Source organism: Apus apus, chromosome 10, assembly GCF_020740795.1.
Source record: "Apus apus isolate bApuApu2 chromosome 10, bApuApu2.pri.cur, whole genome shotgun sequence".
In the NCBI taxonomy this organism is placed as follows: domain Eukaryota; kingdom Metazoa; phylum Chordata; class Aves; order Apodiformes; family Apodidae; genus Apus; species Apus apus.
In genome coordinates, this window is record NC_067291.1 from 18103448 (window position 1) to 18123078 (window position 19631).

The 19631-nt window shown below is 41.9% G+C and overlaps 1 protein-coding gene across 1 annotated transcript in view; it reads right to left on the reverse strand.

The window, feature by feature from the left end:
• Positions 1-19631, reverse strand: part of ADAMTS17 (ADAM metallopeptidase with thrombospondin type 1 motif 17) — a 181479-nt gene that overhangs the window by 66366 nt on the left and 95482 nt on the right. Inside the window, exons 11-14 of the mRNA XM_051628580.1 lie at positions 13117-13218; positions 11306-11451; positions 6129-6295; positions 5136-5263 (exon numbers count right to left, since the gene is read on the reverse strand). Of these exons, the coding sequence (XP_051484540.1) occupies positions 5136-5263; positions 6129-6295; positions 11306-11451; positions 13117-13218 (543 nt within the window). The remainder of the gene's footprint in view (positions 1-5135; positions 5264-6128; positions 6296-11305; positions 11452-13116; positions 13219-19631) is intronic.

Below are 19631 nucleotides of genomic sequence, written 5' to 3' on the forward strand. Positions count from 1 at the left end.
CAGAAATTGCAAAATAAATAAATAAATGAATGAATGAATAAATAAATTAAATGATACAACAGGTTTCCATAGTTCAAACAATCCTTCTGGATTTTGTGCACATACACTAAATGATTTATCAAAGCACAGTGCTAAGCCAAGTTCTTGGATGGAAACAAGCTACCCAGTATGGAACATCTTGTACCCCAGGTTGTAATGCAGGAATATGAATAATACATGGAAAATACTCAAGGGAGGAGGCAAAGCCAGAGTTGCATGCATCAATCCAATGCAAACAGTGGGTATTGAGTATGTAGACTACTCTTTGCCAGCAAGAGGTCCAGTACACAACAGCAGTTCATCCTCTGCCACCTGTGGCCCTCTCCTGACACTCTGCCCATCTGTCCATTTTCAAATTTGTGCTCCCCTTTCATACTCTATGACAATTGCTTTTGGAAAGAAATTGTTCTGTAATGTTTTTGTTGTGCCAGGACAGTCTAATGTGTGGCTTGTCATCACTGAATGTACTGTGGGTTCACCAGCAAGTTAAAAGTAGCTGTGACATGGCAAACATTCATGAGAAAATTGTAGATAGAGCCAAAACATCTTCACCTCTTAAATTGTTAAATCACAGCAAAGACTCCCCTTGATCTCTAGCCTGGTTCCACTATAAAGGAATCTTTTTTCAGAGACCTTAGATTACATTTTGAAGTACAATCTGTAGTCCCCACTGGAAAGTTCTCACGCTATCATGGGTCTCAGACTAATTTTTCTTTGAGAAAAGCCAGCACAGAGTCATGTGTGTCAGAAGAGTCAGCTGAGCAGCTTGTCTTCACACCACTGCTGTGTGACATCTGACACCTGCTTTAAATCTCCCTCTGCCAGCAGTTTTTGATTAGCATCAGCAGAACAAAGTGGAGAACTGTAAGTGGAGGACTGCTTCCATGGATGTTGACTCATGAAACAAACATATATTGAATGCTCTTGAGGAAGAACAAAACTCTCAGGGAATCCTCCCTCTGAAAGCAACTTGTCCCTTGAAAAGAAATACGAGAAGACAGGAGCAATCTGAGCTTCAGGTTGCACTGCCCCACCCCATCTCCACCATGACTGCAATGTCCATGCAAGGGAAAGAAAACAGTGCAAGGAAGCAAGACAGAGAGGCTGCAAAGGCTACATGAGCAATCACCCTTCTCCTCAGATGGATCAAACTGCTCTTCTCCAGTCTGCTACACATATTCTGTCTCTGAAAATTTTCAGGAGAAAAGAAATTCTCCTTGCTACAAGACTGTGAATTTCAAGATGAAAAAGTCAAAGACCTGTATACACATTGACTGAGGAATCTGGTTTGCTCAGAAGATGGTAAGGATAAATGCATTTGTTGTTAGTCTACATTTCTTATAAGGGCATAACTTTCCCTGAAGCTCTTACATAGCTTTTGTTTTGTCCTCATTCTGGCAAACTTCTCACTATTGAGAATGAAATGATCAGCCTCAAAAACAACTCTAATGAACAGTGGCAGAACAGAATTGAACAAAGACCTTGTGATTTGTCTAAACGACAAGGAGTAAGATTATTGAAAGTCTAGTTGACTTAGGAACCCCTGTGCTAAATTTAGAGCTGACTCTGTTCTCTGGTGTTTCTCTGCATGACCAAGTATTAATCAAGTTTACTCACTACAGCTGCCTTCAGGTGTCAGTGATAAATACAGGGATGCTGCTGCTTACAATGACTTTGCTTCAACATGAGTGAGGCTGACACCAAATGGCTTCATTCACACTGGTTACATTGGAGCTCAGTTCATGGCTTTAAAATTAAACCACAGAAAGTTCATAAAGTAGAACTGAAGGAAAACTCTTCTTCCTTGTTCCTCAAATGCAGCTGGGGTATTTGGAGGCTTCAAAGAATGTATTCCTGCCTCCTCAATCCCTACCTCTCTTTGCAAGAACAGTATTTTCTTTGCCATGGGCAAAGAATCATAGAATGAATCATGGAATGGTTTGGGTTGGAAGGGACCTTAAAGGTCATCTAGATCAAACCTCCCTGCATGGGCAGGGACACCTCCCACCTCAGAGCCCCATCCAACCTGCCCTTGAATGCTTCCAGGGATGGGGCATCCACAGCTACCCTGGGCAACCTCTGCCAGTGTCTCACCACTCTCATAGTGAAGCACTTCCTCATCATGTCTAAGGGAAAGAAGGGGCAAAGGAAGGTTGAGGAGGGAAAATTAATAGGCTCAATTACACCCATTTCATAGATGCAGAACCAAAAATGACCAAAGGGACCTGAGCAGTGCCACCACGCAGCAGGGGCAGGAAAAGGGACACAAGCAGCAACAGCTGTTACTTCGGTCTCTCAACAAACACCACTAATGTTGGACAGGGGTAATATGCTGTGAGACACAACTTTAGCAGAAACATCTCCCACAGCCACCTTCTCCTACTTTTTGGAGAGGTGCCTTCCCTCTGCATTCAAGCAATTCAAGAGGAGCTTTAAAGAAACTAGTTATTTGGACGTAAAACCTACAATGCATTCAATTTGCACACCTAACTGATCTCCATGCAAACTTCTACATTGTTAGTAAAAAGTTAATCCAGAGCCTTGCAAACTTTTACAGCACTGCTCCAAGTCCAGCAAGGAAGAAACATGCCTGAATGGCATGTCTGAGATCCTAAGATAGGTAGTGTGTATTCAGTTACCTAGAAAAATCTAAATCCTCAGAACTGTCAACATCACATTCCTAAATTTATAAAGAAATGCTAAAGAGATGCAAAGATACTAAAGAACAATGAGTTAATCTACATTCATTCATCATGCAACAATGATGCATGAATTTAATTTAGGAGCATCTACTGCTGAAGGGAAAAGAGGTGTTATATTTCGTGGATTAGATGTTCACAGGCTAATTTGTTTGTCACACTGGCAATGTGTCATTCCTGTCTTTGAGAGCCTTTAACTAGAAGGAATTCACAAGAAAATAAATAACAGTAATACCACCCTCTGATTTCAGCACTTATTCTTCTCTCTGGACCCCCTGCAATGCTTGTTACCAGGCTTTGTCTACACTGGGTAGAGAAATGAGAAGAGTAATTAAATGAATATGTTGATTAAATTGGTTTAATGGGCAGCTAGTTAGACAAGGAGCTGTGGCAAATGGGGTACACAGTCACATACAGCAATTACCTGCATTAAACTGCATATAAGGCAGAAGAATATTATGACTTTCGAAGCTGCTCAGCTTGAATTGATCATTTTGCATTTTCTCCCAGCCAGATGCAAATGGACTGAATGTTCTGCAGCTGTCATCACCTCTCTGCACAGTTAAAGGCAGTTGCCCCCAACTTAGAGTGCTTTTCATGATGTACCTCCAAAGCTCTGTGCTCATAAAGCTTTTCATTCGGAGGAGAGCTGGCTACTGCTCCTCACTGGAAGAAGAAAACATACATTGCCATAATGTCTGATTTACCATTTGTGGCTGATCTGAATGTCTGGAGCAGTAAAGCTGGCCAGCCCAGACTAATGGTCAATGGCACACAGCTGGAGATGCACAGCTGGCCTCACTATAACAAGTTATTAATGCATTTTGTGAGTTTTCAGATGCAGCAGACCACAGGGAAAAATTCAGTAACTGGGGATGCACCACAAGCCTGGCTCTATGCAAAAGGCATATAAAGAATGAAACCTATGCTGGCTCCCCAGCACCTTGCTCTTCAGATTCTTCATTTGAATACATTACAAGGCCTGAATTAAACATGCCTGTTTGGCAGGGAGCAGTGGGAAGTGTCTCCTGCAGCAGTGCAAAATTCAATCCAAAGATTTTTCACTTACATGTTGCTATTAGTAAAGCTGCCCCTAAAGCCTCTCCTGTACACAGGTGAATATCCTGTTCATCTGTCTCCCTGCCTGGAAGGCTCAAAGCAATAATAATTGGTAGCTCTTAATCAGTGCTCACAGAAGTCAGAAATCATGTCAGATTTGTCTGCCTGGGACACCAGGGCAAACCAGAATATCTACAGCGAAGTTAGTGGAAGTAAAGGGTGATGCTAGAAAGCTGTTCTGGTGGACACAACAGAATGAAAAGAGGAACTCCTAGCACAGGATACAAATCTAGATGGGGATCAATTTAGAGAAAGAACTGCCAGAAAGAATCTAGCGCTGGTAAGGCTGCAGTAGCCAACTCAACTGTCTTCCAGATCACTAACATGTGCAGCAAACTTTGAATACATGCTACATGATCAAGAGAGAGAAAAAGAGAAAAACCACTAGGTGTCTGCCCTGTTACAGTGTCCATGACAAATGACTTGCATCCAACTGCAACACATTGCTAGAAGCATCCACGTCTACCCTACATTCTCTCTGGTTTGCCTTTTATGTGACTTAAGCAAGACAATGCAGATGAGAGGCAAAAGAAAACCGGCTTGGGCTGTGCTCTGGGCTGCAGGATCTGCTCCTTTAAACCTGCATTCTCTGTTGCTTGGGACTTTAAAACCTTGTTTGTAGGAGGAAGGGAATATTTTTCTTATTGTAAGGGAAACAGGACTTTTAAAGAGTTTTAATGGACTCCTACAGTAACTCACCTGGGCATTATTTAGCAATGCAGTCTACAAAAATCACATAGGGGAAGCTCCTGGCTCGTGCAGCTGCAGGAGCCAAGGAGGAACTGGTATTGAAAAGCTTACTCAGTATTTCTAGACACAAACCAGGTAGACCTGAAAAGCATCATGATGCTGGCAATGGAACACTTGTTACAGGCTAGGGACAATTTATAAGTCAGTTTGCAGCATCAGGGATTTTTTCAGGGATAACTCTAATAGCCTAAATGGAACTGTTAAGCAAGCCAGATTTCCACTCCCAGCTGCTCCCCTCACAGAAGTCCCTTCCCACCCAATCCAGCTGATGACTATACACAAGCAAATGTGATCACTGAACATCCCCAGCTGTTCAGTAGCAAGACACATACCTCAGACATTCATTATGATTCTCAGACCAAGACACAGGGCTCTGGAGGGCTTGCAATGGGCCTTATAAAACAGGATTGTCCTCTCACCTCAGAGACAGCCTCTGAGCCACCTACACAGATTCCTGCTCTTCTAGAATATACCCCTGCCTCAAACTATACATAAAGCTAGAAATAAAACTAGAGAAAGTTACTCCACCTGGCACTTGCCGTGTACACAGAGGTCAGTCTCATAAGGCCCACAGGGAGTACCATCAAGGACTCTGTCTGTCACCAGCACAGGGGAATCCTTCCCCAGTGGAGAGCAGAAGAGCTCACATGGCTTATCTGGAAAAAAGAACACAGAAGTAACAGCCTTTTGGAGCAGCACAAAAATTGAGGCAATAGTGATGCAGCCCCTGCATGAATGGATTTGGAAAGGTACATGTTGCTGTTCTCATCTTTGAAAGAACATGAGCCTTTCAATTTAGGCTTGTCATTTCCCCCATTAAAATATCAATATTCAAAGGGTTATAACTTATGAGATTGGTCTTTTAAGATACAGAAAACTATTTAGTCAGCACACTTCTCTGTATCTGTGAATGGAAGAAGTTTGTTATGATGAAAACTCAGCAGCCTGATATGAGTGACTAAATCACTGTGTGTGACAGTAACAATATTTCCATACATAAATTTAAAGCATTCTTGCATACATATTACCTGCTCTTTCCTTTAGCTCTCATTTGTGGTCCTACAAACATTTCTGTGAGCAAACTATACTGCTATATCTAGAGAAAGAACCCTCAAAGTAATCTGAAACACATCAGTAGAGAAAAGTTGCATTTTTCATCCATGCTTCTTGGCAATCATTGTATTATATATTTAGACCTCATTTTGTAAAATCTACTGTTGTGTTTAGCTGGAGGAGTTAAGTAAAAAAGCTTTTTCAAAGATTTGTATTATTAACTGGCAGCTTACAACAGATGTCAGGGTTTGCTGACTGCATTTACCATGTGTTTAAGTAATGTATTTCGGTGACGTATACATAACTAATTACTAATTGTAATTAGTCTTCCAGGTGTAGCTAAGGGGAACATACTCCTGTAGCCTTTTCACCAACAAATAGGAGTCTTACAGATGAAATCACAAGATGGGTTGAGAAGCTGCAGTGAAAGACCAGCAAAGAATTCCAGAGGAAGATGAAAAAACTTACCATCTACGATGACAGCTGTCAGGAGGCTTTTCTTCTTGTTGGTGTATCTGTCATGGGCCTGGCACTGTTGGTCCCTGAAGCTTGGCACACCTTTAGGGCAGGGTAAGTTCTCACACACAGTGTGCTCCACGCTGGCTCCCCGGCAGTTCTTCCCACCTGGTCCCGGGCTACGGCAGGAGAAACAAACCAGGGTCAGCAGGAACAGCACAGCTACTCACAGGCACAGCTATTGACAGGCACACTTTTGCCTAAGTTTCCTTGTCCAAGGCCACTCCTGAAACAGCAGCAAGAATCCTTCCTCTCACATGTTCCTTGTTGGAGGGCAAATCCTGTTCTCAGTGGCTCTGACAGAAAATTATTCAAGCTCCATTCTAGATGTTTAATTGGCTTCTCATAACAGATGCTCCGGAGCACTTCCAAAGCATGTTCTTTTGTAGTGTCTCATGCAGAGATTAATAAACAGGGGCTGTCTACACATTGCCCACCTCAGGTAAGAGGTAATCCAAACTGCTATGCACCTGTGGGCACCAAGCAGCTTTCTTCGAAGACAGAGTGTTTAACTGTTTGTGTTCTGGTCACAAACCAAGGGATGTGACAAATTTTGTGCTGCTGACATAAATTTGTTCTTTGGCTTCAACAGCTAACTCATTCCTGTCCTAACCTATTTACAGATGGAGCAGGCAAATGACTGTGAAGGAGTGGAGAGAATGTGTATGTGTGTCTTGTGTGTACCAGCAGCTTCAGAACAGGACTTGAAGTCAGGTACTCCCACACTCTGGGTTCTGCCATGACATCAGGCCTGGACTTGAATAACTTTTCCTGTGATCTGGGACAAGCTTCTTAACTGATGGTGACTTCTGAGGGTTAGGCTTTGGAAGGTGCACTGAGCATGACACCTAAAGTCTAATTACTATTTATATTTCCAAAGTCAGGCAGTTCAGAAGATAATTTGTGGTTTCATCACAAATAGCAAAGATATTTACATTCTTAATGGAGAAGCCAGAGGCACCAAGGTGACCTTACTGAGTCCAGAACGACACCAAATACCCAAGGCAAGAGGCAGGCACCCCAGAATGTTCCACTATTTGCTTTGCCCCTTGCCCCAAACACTTAACAATGGGGACACAGCAAATGTCTCTTCAGCACATATCCTCTAAGGTTCTGTTTTCAGCAATTTGAAACTAAAATAATACAGAAGTAGCTATAACCTGTAGAGTATCCAGAAACAAATTTGTGCAGCAGGTAATCTCCATCCATGAAAACCAAGCCATTTTACACATTTGTTTTTTAAACATGCAGGAAAGACCACTAATCCAACATCAGGATTAAGCACCTGCAAAATCTATTTATTCTTATTTATGACTCCCCAGGGAAGAAGGAAAACTCAAACTCTTAACAACAGCCTACATTTTCTTTGCGAAACTAAACAAAAGACAAACAAAAAGCCTAAGTAAGCAAAAGACTTAGCCATCCTCATGGATAATTTCTTTAGCTGCTTGCTGATACTCTACTGAATTTGTCACATACCTATCCCTGCAGCTGCAATCAGCAAAGTCATGTTCTTACTCTTCTTTAACAGATGGCTATAAAAAGCAACTCCAGCCAAATTCCAGTTTTTAGCAGTATGGTTCATTCCATAAGCTTCTTCCCCCTTCCCTCCCAGAAGAGCAATGAACATCAGCTTGTATCACTCAGCTAATTAGAAAGCAAGGCTCTCATTGTATATAATTTATTTCTGTCAGTGGTCTCAGCAAGAGCTGCTCTGTTCTTTTACATGCTGGCTATAGGACTGGCTCTTTGATTTCCTAGCTGGACTTGATGAATTCAGCGTTTGGTGGAACAGAAACATTTGACTCTGCATAGAAGAGCTTTATGCCAAATTTCAGCCTCAATCAAATTTTAACAGTAGGTCCATAAATTGCAGAAGGCAATGCTGATCTCCAATGACACTGTAACATCACAGAGTCACCAGCAAAACAGTTTGAACAAACACCTGCTTGCGCCACTAACAGCTCTTCTATCACACACACGTGCAGAGGGCAGCAGATGTGCTGAGTCTGGTGTAGAAATCTTCTGGGAGGATTGTGTCTGCTGCCTTGGACTGGATGAGACAGACACTCAGTCCAGATGACTAGGAGCATGGTGCTTCCCACGTGACCCCTGCACTCCCATAAAGACAGATACATGAACTCTGGTTTCAGCACTGTCTCTTTGGCTGCAGCAATAGAGATGTAGCCACTGAACACAACTGACTGTGTGTATTTGTGTGCACATGCACAGGAAAAACATCCAACAAAAAAGAAAGCAGTCAGAAAACCCAAAGAGTGGCAGAGTGCTCCCTTAAGAGCAGAGCACCAAGCTGATGGCTGTGGAACAGGAGACACAGTGAAACAACCATTTACTGTGTTCATCAGCAGTTGGTTTGGCTTTAATCTCAAGATGTCATTAACTTGTGAGGGACTTTCTATGAGTTTGCCAATGCAAAGTGGAAACAAGCAGCTCGTTATTGCTAGTAATGGTCACTGGCAATAATGAAGTAAGGGCCAAATCCATGAGGAGACAGAGATTTCCTGAGCACCCATCACTCTCAGTCAGCGGGAGCTGCAGGAAAAGTCTTATTGCCTGCTTGGCCCTTCAGCAGCCTGACCTATCTTCCCCTTCTAATTAAGGAGTAAAATGAACTGTCTCCTCCTGATGTAGTTCCTCCCAAAATAAAGAGTTGGATGCACTCATCAGCCACAAAACAACACATCCTACAGATCTGGGAGATGTTTCTACTCCCAGTAACCCAACAAAAAACAATATACAGAACAAGACATTCCCACCTCAGCCCCCCTGTGTCCAATAGCATCATACTTTATTTGGTAGCATGTTGCTGCTTTCTACTAGACTAACTCTGGCAAAACACTAACAGAATATACAGCATCTGTTCAAGGGGTTTAGAGGTTTAGCAGATAAACAGACATGGATGGGCCATCAGAGGAATGGAGAAGGCAAAGCTCTGTCATGCTGATTATGTTCTGCTCTGGTACTGTTTGGGTAGGGAATGCAGAATTACTGACAATAATATTTTACTTAACTGGCCTTTGCAGTAGTATTTCAATATTAAAGGCTTCTTGGCATGTTTAAAGAGGATACCAAGAGCACATGTTCATATAACTTTCTTTTCCTGCTTCACTCCATTTCTGTGGCATCATGCTTATGACCCTTCCATGTCTCCAAATGCTGAGGCCAAGACTTGGGGCATCATCTCTATCAGACTGTGCAAAAGAATGTGACGGCAAAGTTCCTGTAATCCCAGGTCCCAAGCCCTGTATAATATGGGCTCTAGCACTGCCTTGGACTTCCAATAAATAGCATAATTCAAGCCCACCCTGATAAATGCCTGAAACAGTGACTGTGTGAGATCTCCTGGTAGACAAGCTCCTGTCCATCTTCCACTGTATTTATGCCATGAGAATCCACCCACTATTGGAACTGGAGAAATCAAAGCCCATTTACACTACTATGACCATTTCACATAACAAGAGGTGACTGCAGAAAGGGTGGAGATCTCATTCTGATGTCCTGTTTCAGCCAGTGGTTTTTCTCTTCAGTCCAACTGTACAACAACAGTCCAAAGCCCAGACAAGAACCCAGGGCAGCACAGCTCCACAGTCTGCATGAGCAAAGTGGCTTAGGACACACTCCCTTACAGCCATTTGGAGGCAATGCATGCAATACTCAGAGAAATTATAGAGAGGAAAAACCAAATCAAACAGTGAAGCAACTGGTTTAAAAACACTGATAGTCCCACAGGCTGAAAACTCAGCTGGCAGCAGTAGAGATTCTAGTTTAAAAAAAAAAAATATCCCAAGACCAAATATATATAAAAGTCCTTTAGCCAATATTTTTGGACAGTGAATAAACCAGCTGCAGAAGAAGTGGGCTGACACCAGGAATTTGAAGCAAAAGAAGATCACGTGTGTATCCCCAGCCAAGAATGTATATGAGCAAGAGAATTTTAAAATCAGTGTGCGATCTTGGAGGGAGCATTTCCTGTAATTTAAGAAACGATGATGAATGGATTTTTTGGTCAGCACTGCGGTTAAAGAGACTTTTTGTAGCTGACAGCAAAGAAACCAGCTCAGTCCCTTGTTCAGGAAAGCGAGCTGGTAAAAATCAAGCCTGGACATTATAGACAATTATAAGTCAGCATTATTTAAGGAGAGGAATAAACAGAAACATCCTTTTCACATGAATACAGCTCTGCAGTGTGTCCCTATCCATCTTCTGGGCATGTCTTAAAAGACACTATGTTGCTAGTCAGAATTTCAGCCCCTATTTAACAAGAAAAGTTTCTTGAGCTTTTTTTTTTTTAAAAAAAAAAAAAACAACTTAAAATACGAATAAAGTTAGAAATGCACAACTTGGAGAGCAGCTCTCAAGGTTGTGAGCACCCTCATTCATCTCGGAAATTATAATGCACACAAACATGGTAACCTGTTCAGGCCTCCCACAGAAGAAAAGACTTCCAGATGTGCCTCAGTTGACCTGAGGGATGAAGGATGGCACATGGGAGATAACACCACTTACATTTCTTCCTGAACCAGAAAAAAATCCAAGCTTAAGCATAGACCACAGGCTTATTTGTAGTCACTGTGCAGGAACTAAACAGCACCCACTACATTCTGTGTGGGGGAAAACTTTTGTTTCCATATGCTTCACATCCTGATGTACAGAGCATCTCAAGGAGCTTTACCAACACAGCTCTATGACACTGTGACCACTGTCAGCCACTCTATCACTTCCCAAGCCCAGAGACAGCTCTCCCTGCAAAACTGATCTCCAAAACATGTTGGCTCATCTGTAGATTCAGATGAACTCTTCCTCATTCACTACAGTGTGGGAGAGAAAACACACCATCATTTTTTTCTGCCAAACTACACATCTTCAATTCAACTGTATCTATGTTGGAATCATTGCAATGGGCCACTTCCAATGGTATCCCTCCCTTCAAGCCACTTCCACACAATCTACTTTCACTCCAGGATTTCGGCCTGGGCCTCGCTGCTTGTGAACTAGAAATCTCATGTCCTCTACACAGCTCTGCTGCCCATTTCCTCCCTGTACTCTTGCAGCAAGGATTGTCCAAGTGTTACATGCAGAAGAGCAACCAGCACGTGGAGAAGACTTACGGGGGATTGTCGCATTTCCGCTGCCTGAAGCGCACTCCGGTGCCACACGTCCGGCTGCACATGCTCCACTGGCTCCACATGCTCCAGTCTCCATCAACATGCTCAGGGATGGGAGTCTTACTGACACACTCCCCAGCTCGGCACCACTGAAATGCAATTGTGTTAGCACAGGCTGGAAAGAAGTCCTGATCTTGCAAACATTCCTGCACACGTGGACTTAAAAGGATGTCTGAGAGATTACGACAAGCCCGTGTTTAAGTTTCTGGAGATTCAAGGCTTTGGTGAGATGGAGGTGGGAGGGGCAGGAAGAGAGGAGATAGAACAGAAATTTAAATGTCATCCTTAATGAACCCCTGAAGGGAGTCATTAAGAAAACAAAATGACAGAATTGAGCCCCTTCCTTTATAAAGCAGATAATTATCTAAGTGCTGAGACTTAAAGCCACACTATTCACAGAAACTGAGTCCAAGAGATTATACCCCCAAGCAATGTCTTCATCAGCAGTATTCCCAGTGCGTACAAAATAATTGAGTATTTTGGACCTAACTTGGCTAAAGCCCCAAACAACCTTTGATTCTATTAGGTTGCTCTGGCTCCTGACCAAGCAGCAAACTTGGCCCATTCTCCTGCTCTGTCCAGGATATGATACAGTAAGCTCTGCTAAGCAGTCTTATGAAAGAATCACTAGGACTCCTGTAGTTAGAAAAACATATATCTAAGAATCTTTTGTCTCAGTTTCTTGTCACGCTTTCCAGGACCCAGCTTTTCTTGTCATTGTTTAATTGTATTTGCAAGCAAAGAAAACATCTCCAATCTTTGCTTTTAGCAACAAACTTCTTTATTTTACTCTTTCTTATCTCCTCAACCATAAAACATACACAAATATTAGAATCCAAAAACAGTAAGGGGCTGGCAATTATCAAACCAGTCAAGTTTCTTTGTAACCTAACCAGTTATCAGCCACACTGGGAGAATCAAACAAATAGGTTTATGATCCACCTACCACAGCCCAACCTGGAGGTTAAACACGTTCACTTAAGTAAATTTCTGTTAGCAGAAGAGGCCAGCTGGGAAGCAGCAGCTGAGCCTCAGTAACTCCCACCCTTAAGGAACTGAAGCCAGTAACTAAAATGGTGATTTTCACTGGAGGGAGATTTGCTAATCTGAGAGTTTATTTTGCATTTCTTGTATCAGGTTTCTACACTAACTTGGTTTCTGTAAAGTCTATATATGCCTTAGCCATCTGAGTATATACATGCAGAATGGCAAATGACACTTTGAAAATAACTGAACATCACTGAATTTGGGCTCAACACATTTTGAGCTACTTTCAGAAACAATAAAGTTTTTCAAGTAGCCTCTTTTCCTTTCCCCCTCTTTCTCCACTCCGAGTGTTAGCCTAAATGGTCTCCATGCTTTCTACCTCAAATATAATCAAGAACACCACCACCTTAGCTTACACTGAAAAAACACCTCACTCATGAAACATCAGTGGTAGCACTGGCCAGAAGGGACAGGAGGGAGCTACTCCCTACCCTGACCTGCAGGGTGTTCAGGCTGTGCACTTAGCTGAGCTCCTGCACTGTCTGTGTAGTGCCTAGACCACAAGAACTTTACTGAGGTCTCCAGAGGCTACTGGAATACACATAACATAAAATCAGAAAGACCTAACCCAATCCAGCTGTTAATTGAACAGTTTCTGTAACAGGATCAGTAAAAAATACAGGTTTATTGTAAATACTGAACATCTTGGAAACATTACAGACAACACTGGAAAAAACAAATTGACTGCTACTGAGCATTTTGATTACCTTGTCTGCGCCACATTCAGTGCCATCCAGAGGAGGGTCCAACTTGGTTTTACAGGATGTATCTCCTTCCACCAGGCACCAGAGCCCAGCACACATTAAATGCTGTAATCACAAAGCAATGAAGTGCAGTTACTACTTTTGGAGATGTCAGCTATCATTATAGCATACACTGCAAAGCTCAGGCAGTCTTTCTCAAGTGAATCCAGAGGCATCCTGTTGGTTTGAGAGCAATGCTTTTTTTAAGGATAGATTGACATTAGTAGATAAGGCCGGGAACAGAAAAGAGATTGATGGCTGCCATTGTCAGGAACAAAACCTACCCAAAACAAGAAGTGCATTTATTTAAATAGTTTTCACAAGAATAAGTCTGGTCCATGAAAAAAGAATCCTACATGGGAGGTTAAGATGGGTGCTCGGAACTGTACCATATGCTTAGATACCCAAGCTGCTTCATTACTTGTATTTATTAAAATTACATTTACAAAACTAAGCATGATGAAATGCAATCAGTCCTGCTGGACCTGGTGGTAGCTATTACCAGCCAGCAACACCCCTTGGAAGAAGAAGATCTTCAGACAGAATGAACAAGAAGAAAGGTTTTAATGGTGTGTCATGCAGCAGAGGAGGAGCTTGGTGACAGACAGGGGCAAAGTTAGTACAGGTTTGGTGGTGAGAAGTAGCTGCTAGAGAGCAATGTGCTAGAGAAGGTGAAAAGTGAGATGTGAGGGCAACAGCAGCAGGAGGTACAGCACTTCTCCCTACCAGACTTGAAACACATTCTGGGTGTCATTACTCAGTGTTGCTGCTCTGCTCACCAATGGGTTTTGGTGATGTTAAAGCTGATCACACTTGTGTGATCTGTCAGATTGATAAGGTTTTCAGAATTCGAGAAAAAGAACCAGGAAAGGGGCCTTGACACTGTTAACATTTTCCACAGCATCCACCATGCTTTGCATTCCATGAAAGTGGATGATTTCAGTAGAGTGCTACAGAGCTGAGTACCATAGAAAGAAAAAGAAGAGTTACATTTCTTTCCACTATTGTTCACGTTTCAGCATAATGGTAAAAAGATGAGAAGCCTGACTTGTGTGCCAGCTGGTCTTGTCAAGATTTATTGCACCTCATCAAACAGTTGAGTCAACACGCTTCATCCTTATGGTTCTTTCACAATCTAACGTAAGAGAGTGTGGGTCCATGTGTGTTCTGTGTACATGCATGTTGGTATGTCTATATAAACCAGATCTGGATGGCAGAGGGTTTCCAGCAGCAAGAGTGATGATGTAGAACATCCTGAAACAAAATAGTTGTTGCAGCAGTATCTGCATCCTGTTTTGTTTCTACCTTTCCTTCTGGAGGTTTCACACTATTTAAACCAAAAGAATATTCACAAAAACAAGCAGCAGACAGCACAATTCAGCAACAACTGTATTAACCACAACACAGAAAGTCATCATCAAACCAACAAACAACAGCAAATACACCAGGGAAGCCTGAATCAATGAATTTTCAAAACATTTTCCCTGAATTAATAGAACATTTGGGAAAATGTCAGACTTTAGCGATTTTGACTGAATGACTGTGACTAATTAGCCGTTTGCCCCCAGCTCTGAAAGCACTTTAGCACCAATTAGCCCCAAGGACATCACACACAGTTTTACAGAGAGGTATTCTGAGGCAGAAGACTTGACAAGCTAGAGATTTTAGAGCTTACTGAGAATTCAACTGCTCCACACCACAACTCCCACACTCTCAAAGCCCCATCTTCCCCAGAGAGGGCTAAAATAAAAAAGTACATCAATTAACTGTCCATAAGTGTTACAGAAAGAACACTAGGCAATAAACCATTTAAAGTGAAAAAGCTTTCCCCCAAATAACAAACTTAGAGCTCTGAGAGGATGCTTATTTTCCTAGTTGTAAAGCTGCAGAACCTCTGCATCTGGTTTAACTCACCAGGATCTCAAGGTGATGGCTTATTCTTTATATTTACATATATGAATGATTGAAAAGGATTAAAAAACAGATAAGATACGTTAAAAGCATGTTACAGACCAAAGTTGAAGGCATCATAGGAGGTTCTAGCCACAGTGGCAGGACATGCTAAAGGTAGTTACAGGACACAACTAAATGCTGTCTGTGAACATGACAAACTTCCTAAATTCTAACAGCTTCTTTGCCATTACGAATAATTGTATTGATGAGTTATGTTTCCATTAAGCCAAGGTCAGAAATTAATTGATAATAAGGACACTCTCTCTCTGCCCTGATGATCATGAACAGTCATCCTGTGAAAGCACAATCAGCAAAGCCTCTTTTCAAACTGTGGTTGGGGAACTGATACGTAACATGAAGGGAAGCTCCAGAGGTGAAGGGTGCAGACAGCATGTGTTTTCACATTTCTAGGCTTCAGCCCCTCTCTTACTCATAACCACAAAGCTTCAGAGCAGGATATGATGAGAAATCCTCCAGCCTGATCTCTTGAACAACCTAGACAGAAATTTTGCCCCTTAGTTCCAGAAGGAAACCCTCTGTTTCTGTTTTCTGTCAGAAAGACATCCTGGCTGAAGATGTAATGGAATCCACTACGTCCTTAAATAAGTTGTTTTAGACACTTATGAGCACTATTGCTAAATATCTGTGCATTTTGCACTGCTAGTTTTTGTTAAACTTCAGCTTCAAGTCCCTGGATCATAAGCAGCATGTAAATCAGAGTTAAATTCCCATCTTTGATGTAAAACTGGGAGGAGGAAAAGGGGGTGGTGGAAACAGAAAGTCATAAAAATGAAGCAGCTTTTTGTAAAATGTTGGTTGCCAGCCAGAATTCCTCTGTAGCCCACAAGAATGTGGAAGGTGAGAAAGCCAGCTAACACTCCCAGGTATGAGCCATGGCCTGGGGGAAACAATGGGCACAGATAACCTCCAACAGGAGTGTCTGTACCAGCAGCTCTACAGAACTGAGCCCAGCCCATAGATACAGCAGCTGCAAATATTCACACACGTGTGTATGTGTGTGTATATATATATATGTACATTTTTGTATATACAGGTATTCACACACGTATATATTTATAAGGAAATAAATAAAGGAAAACTCTCCCTTAGCAACACCAGCCTTTCTGAAATTTCCCATCTTTGAGGTATGGAAAACCCAGGATTTTTATAGTATCTCTGTGTTTGATTCTGAACACTAAATGCAAAGCATATTTCAGGAAACAGTTACAGAAAAATCTGGTAACTGCTCTTCAGCTCTGTGTTCTGGTGCCATACCACTACAAAGCTCAAACACTCGTTAGTGCAGTCCCTTGTATTTAATACAGCACTCGGATACCCCAACAAAGATTAAACCATCAGCTTTAGTATTGTATGTTCCCAAGATGTTTTATCATGTTAATAGCTCATTTCAAAGGAGATCATATATCCTCCTCAGCTACAACAGAAACCCAAACAAAAATCCCCATTAAACAGTCTTATAGCTAGCTAGTTGCAGTGCCTGACTTTTTAATAGTTAAATAACCAGCTTTGTGGGGAAGTATCAAAGTGAGAAATGGCAGGACTTGAAAGGAAGTTGCTTGTGTATGAGTGACAGTTCAGAGCTTACAGTGATACAAAAGAAGCCATCAAAAGAGCTGTGTTACTGCTATTTGTAAATTCAGCAACCAGCTTTTAGAAGGCAGGTCTCTGCAAAGTCTGTCTTTCAGCCTTCAAAAAATGCCAGTTAGGATTTTCCAATTGTAGATATTTTTAATTGGAAAAATATTGATTTGTTGAAACTGTCTGCAGGTAAAGGTCACCTTTGGATCAGCTCCCAGCTTGAAACATTTCCAAAAGCAAAATAAATGGCTGTTGAAAAGTAGTATTTCCATTTCCATTTTCTTTTATTTTTTTTAAACTTAAATTGAAATGCTTGTTCAAATGAAACCTTAAGGAATTGATACAGACAGAAAATAAAATTTAAAAATCAAAATTAAAATTCAACTTTCATAAAGGTGCAAGGTTCAGATTCTCAAAAACTCCTGAAAGATAGGAAGACTTGTCTGCACATCTGTTAGAAACCAGTCCTGAGACAGGTCAGAGTCCGGAAGCTCTCAAGGCAGGAGGTCCCTGCTCGGCAGGTGAACGACGCCTCGGATTACAGGAATTATCATTGCATCTATTTGAGAAAGGGGCCTTACTGTGCCAGGTGTTTTCGCTTCCTCAAAGAACTTGCAATCTAAACAGACTTCTGGGAACTTGGAGATAAAGGAAGCTTGATCCTTCTGTTATAGGTGGGAAGATAAGGAGCAGAAAGGGATTAAATGTTTTGCTGAAAGTCTGCTGGGAAACAAGGGAAAAGGCTGCTCAGAGCTGTGCAGTCCCCTGCTCAGTGTCACAGCCACAGGCTCACACTGCCTGCTCTGGCTAAATGTCAGGGTGAAACCAGAAACAGCTCCTGGGATGCTCCAGGAACATGTCTGGCTGTGGGCCTTCCCACCTTTCCCAGCTTTTCCTACTTTTGCACAACACAGACTGTTTCTGAGAGGTTGTTTACCTTCCACGTAACTCCACCGCGCACTGTGCCAGCACAGGCTCGCGGCGGGTGAAGCGCTACGACCACTCACACGTGGGTCTAGGGAAGGAATCTATTTTAGGTTCTTTAACTCGGTGCTGTAGCTGGAAATGAGGAGAAGCCAGAATTAGTTCAGCCAGCTCTTTGCCCACAGGCAGTCAGTCTAGAGTTTGCTAATTTCTGGGTTAGTTGTTGCATCACCACCCACTAAAACCAGCATGATTCTGCCCAGTGACCTCTCATAGTCTCAGTGAGAAGAAAGGGCTCACAGCACTCCCCACCTCTCAAAGCCTCAGATTATTACCTACAGGGGGAGCTTCCAAATCTCCAAAGCATAAAGAGAATCCAACACATAAAGATATCCTTCCCATCAGGGAACAACATCTCTAAAAGCTAGTTCTTTCTCTACATATTCACTCCCTCACCTTAGATTAATCATAAAACAAAACAAACCAAAACACGCGTATTTCTTGTGAGAATATATTTGTTCCTGCTGCCTAGTGCCCACTGCAAAGAGGAACCTCTTATTTCTAGCAGCAGAATTAAACCACCATGAAACCAATTTTGCTGTCAAAATGAGGGGATTAGGAAAAAGGACTCAGAAAGAGTAAATATCCTTAAGAGGAGCAAGAGACCACAGGCACACTTACAAACAAGCTGGCTTTCAATGAAGTATCACATCTTGTCTTTAGCCAAGGTTTTGGCTTGGCACATAGCTAACTGTGAGAGAAAACATGCTTAGAAACAGAATTCTAATTAACACCTATTAAGTACAATACCCAAACAATTTACACACACTTTCCTACTCAACATACTATGTATACGCTCCTGAAGCCTCACAGCATGCTTCTGAGGAGGAATTATTTACACCACAAGGTGAAAAAAACAATGCCCCAACTTCTAGACTGTTGCTGCCTTTAATTTTGGGAGCATAAACAACTGACAATCTGCAGGGGATCACAAGTACTGTTGTTTGCCACTGCTACTAGATGGAGCTTCTTGTTGTTGAAAACTAGATGAGATGTGCTCCAAAACAGAATCCTGTAAAACTGGAAGGGACTTTTGAAAAGGAGCCATGTGCTGCCCCAGACAAGGTAACTGTGAAGATTGGATACACATTATCAGTGGTCAGCTCCAGTTCTCTCTAGAGCTGATATCCCTACGAACAAGTGGTAGATCCAACAGAGGAAGTATCTGTCTGTCTATCCAAATGACAGACCTGATTAAATAGTCAAGAGAAAGCTGGATAAAGCATCACAAGGACTATGCTAGAATATTCAGGCAATGGTCAATATCCCCTGACTTCTCATTTTAATGAATCTGAGCAACAATCCCACAAATTAATAAAGTGTAATTTTATTCATTAATGACAAAGCAGAATGGATCTCTTTACTGGTGAAGAGAAAGCACCTCACACCGCATGATAAAAATCAATCATAAAGTCTTCTTTTATGCAAGTAAAAAAGGTTTCTTAAACATTTCCCTATTTTCACTACCTGGTGATTAACTTGTTCCTTTAGAGCCTACAGAAACACATGTGAACACATGATTTTTGGATGAACAGGACCAACAACCTACCTGCTTAGAGTCACCAAACACACTTAGAATCGCTTTTTTTCATCAGTAACTATTAACTTCATGAATGGCCTCTTCATCAAAACTAGTGTGAGTGGAGAGTTGCCAACATCAGACACAAGTGTATAAAATCAAGAATATTGTTTTAACTCCTGAGGAAATGGCCCTTTACAGTTAAAGAACTCTTAAGGAAATGATCCTTGAGGGTTAACTGCCTTCCGGTGCTACTCTTTTCCTTGTAGAACAGTGCAAAAAAAATGCAACATAGTAATTTCTGACATTTGTTAATGTTTTGTATTAGAGAAATCAAGACAAACTGAACCCAGTAAACATGAAGGGTGTCATGCTGGGTTTGGTTTTCTGAGCTAGATGGTTTGATAGGCTTCACTTCAACTAC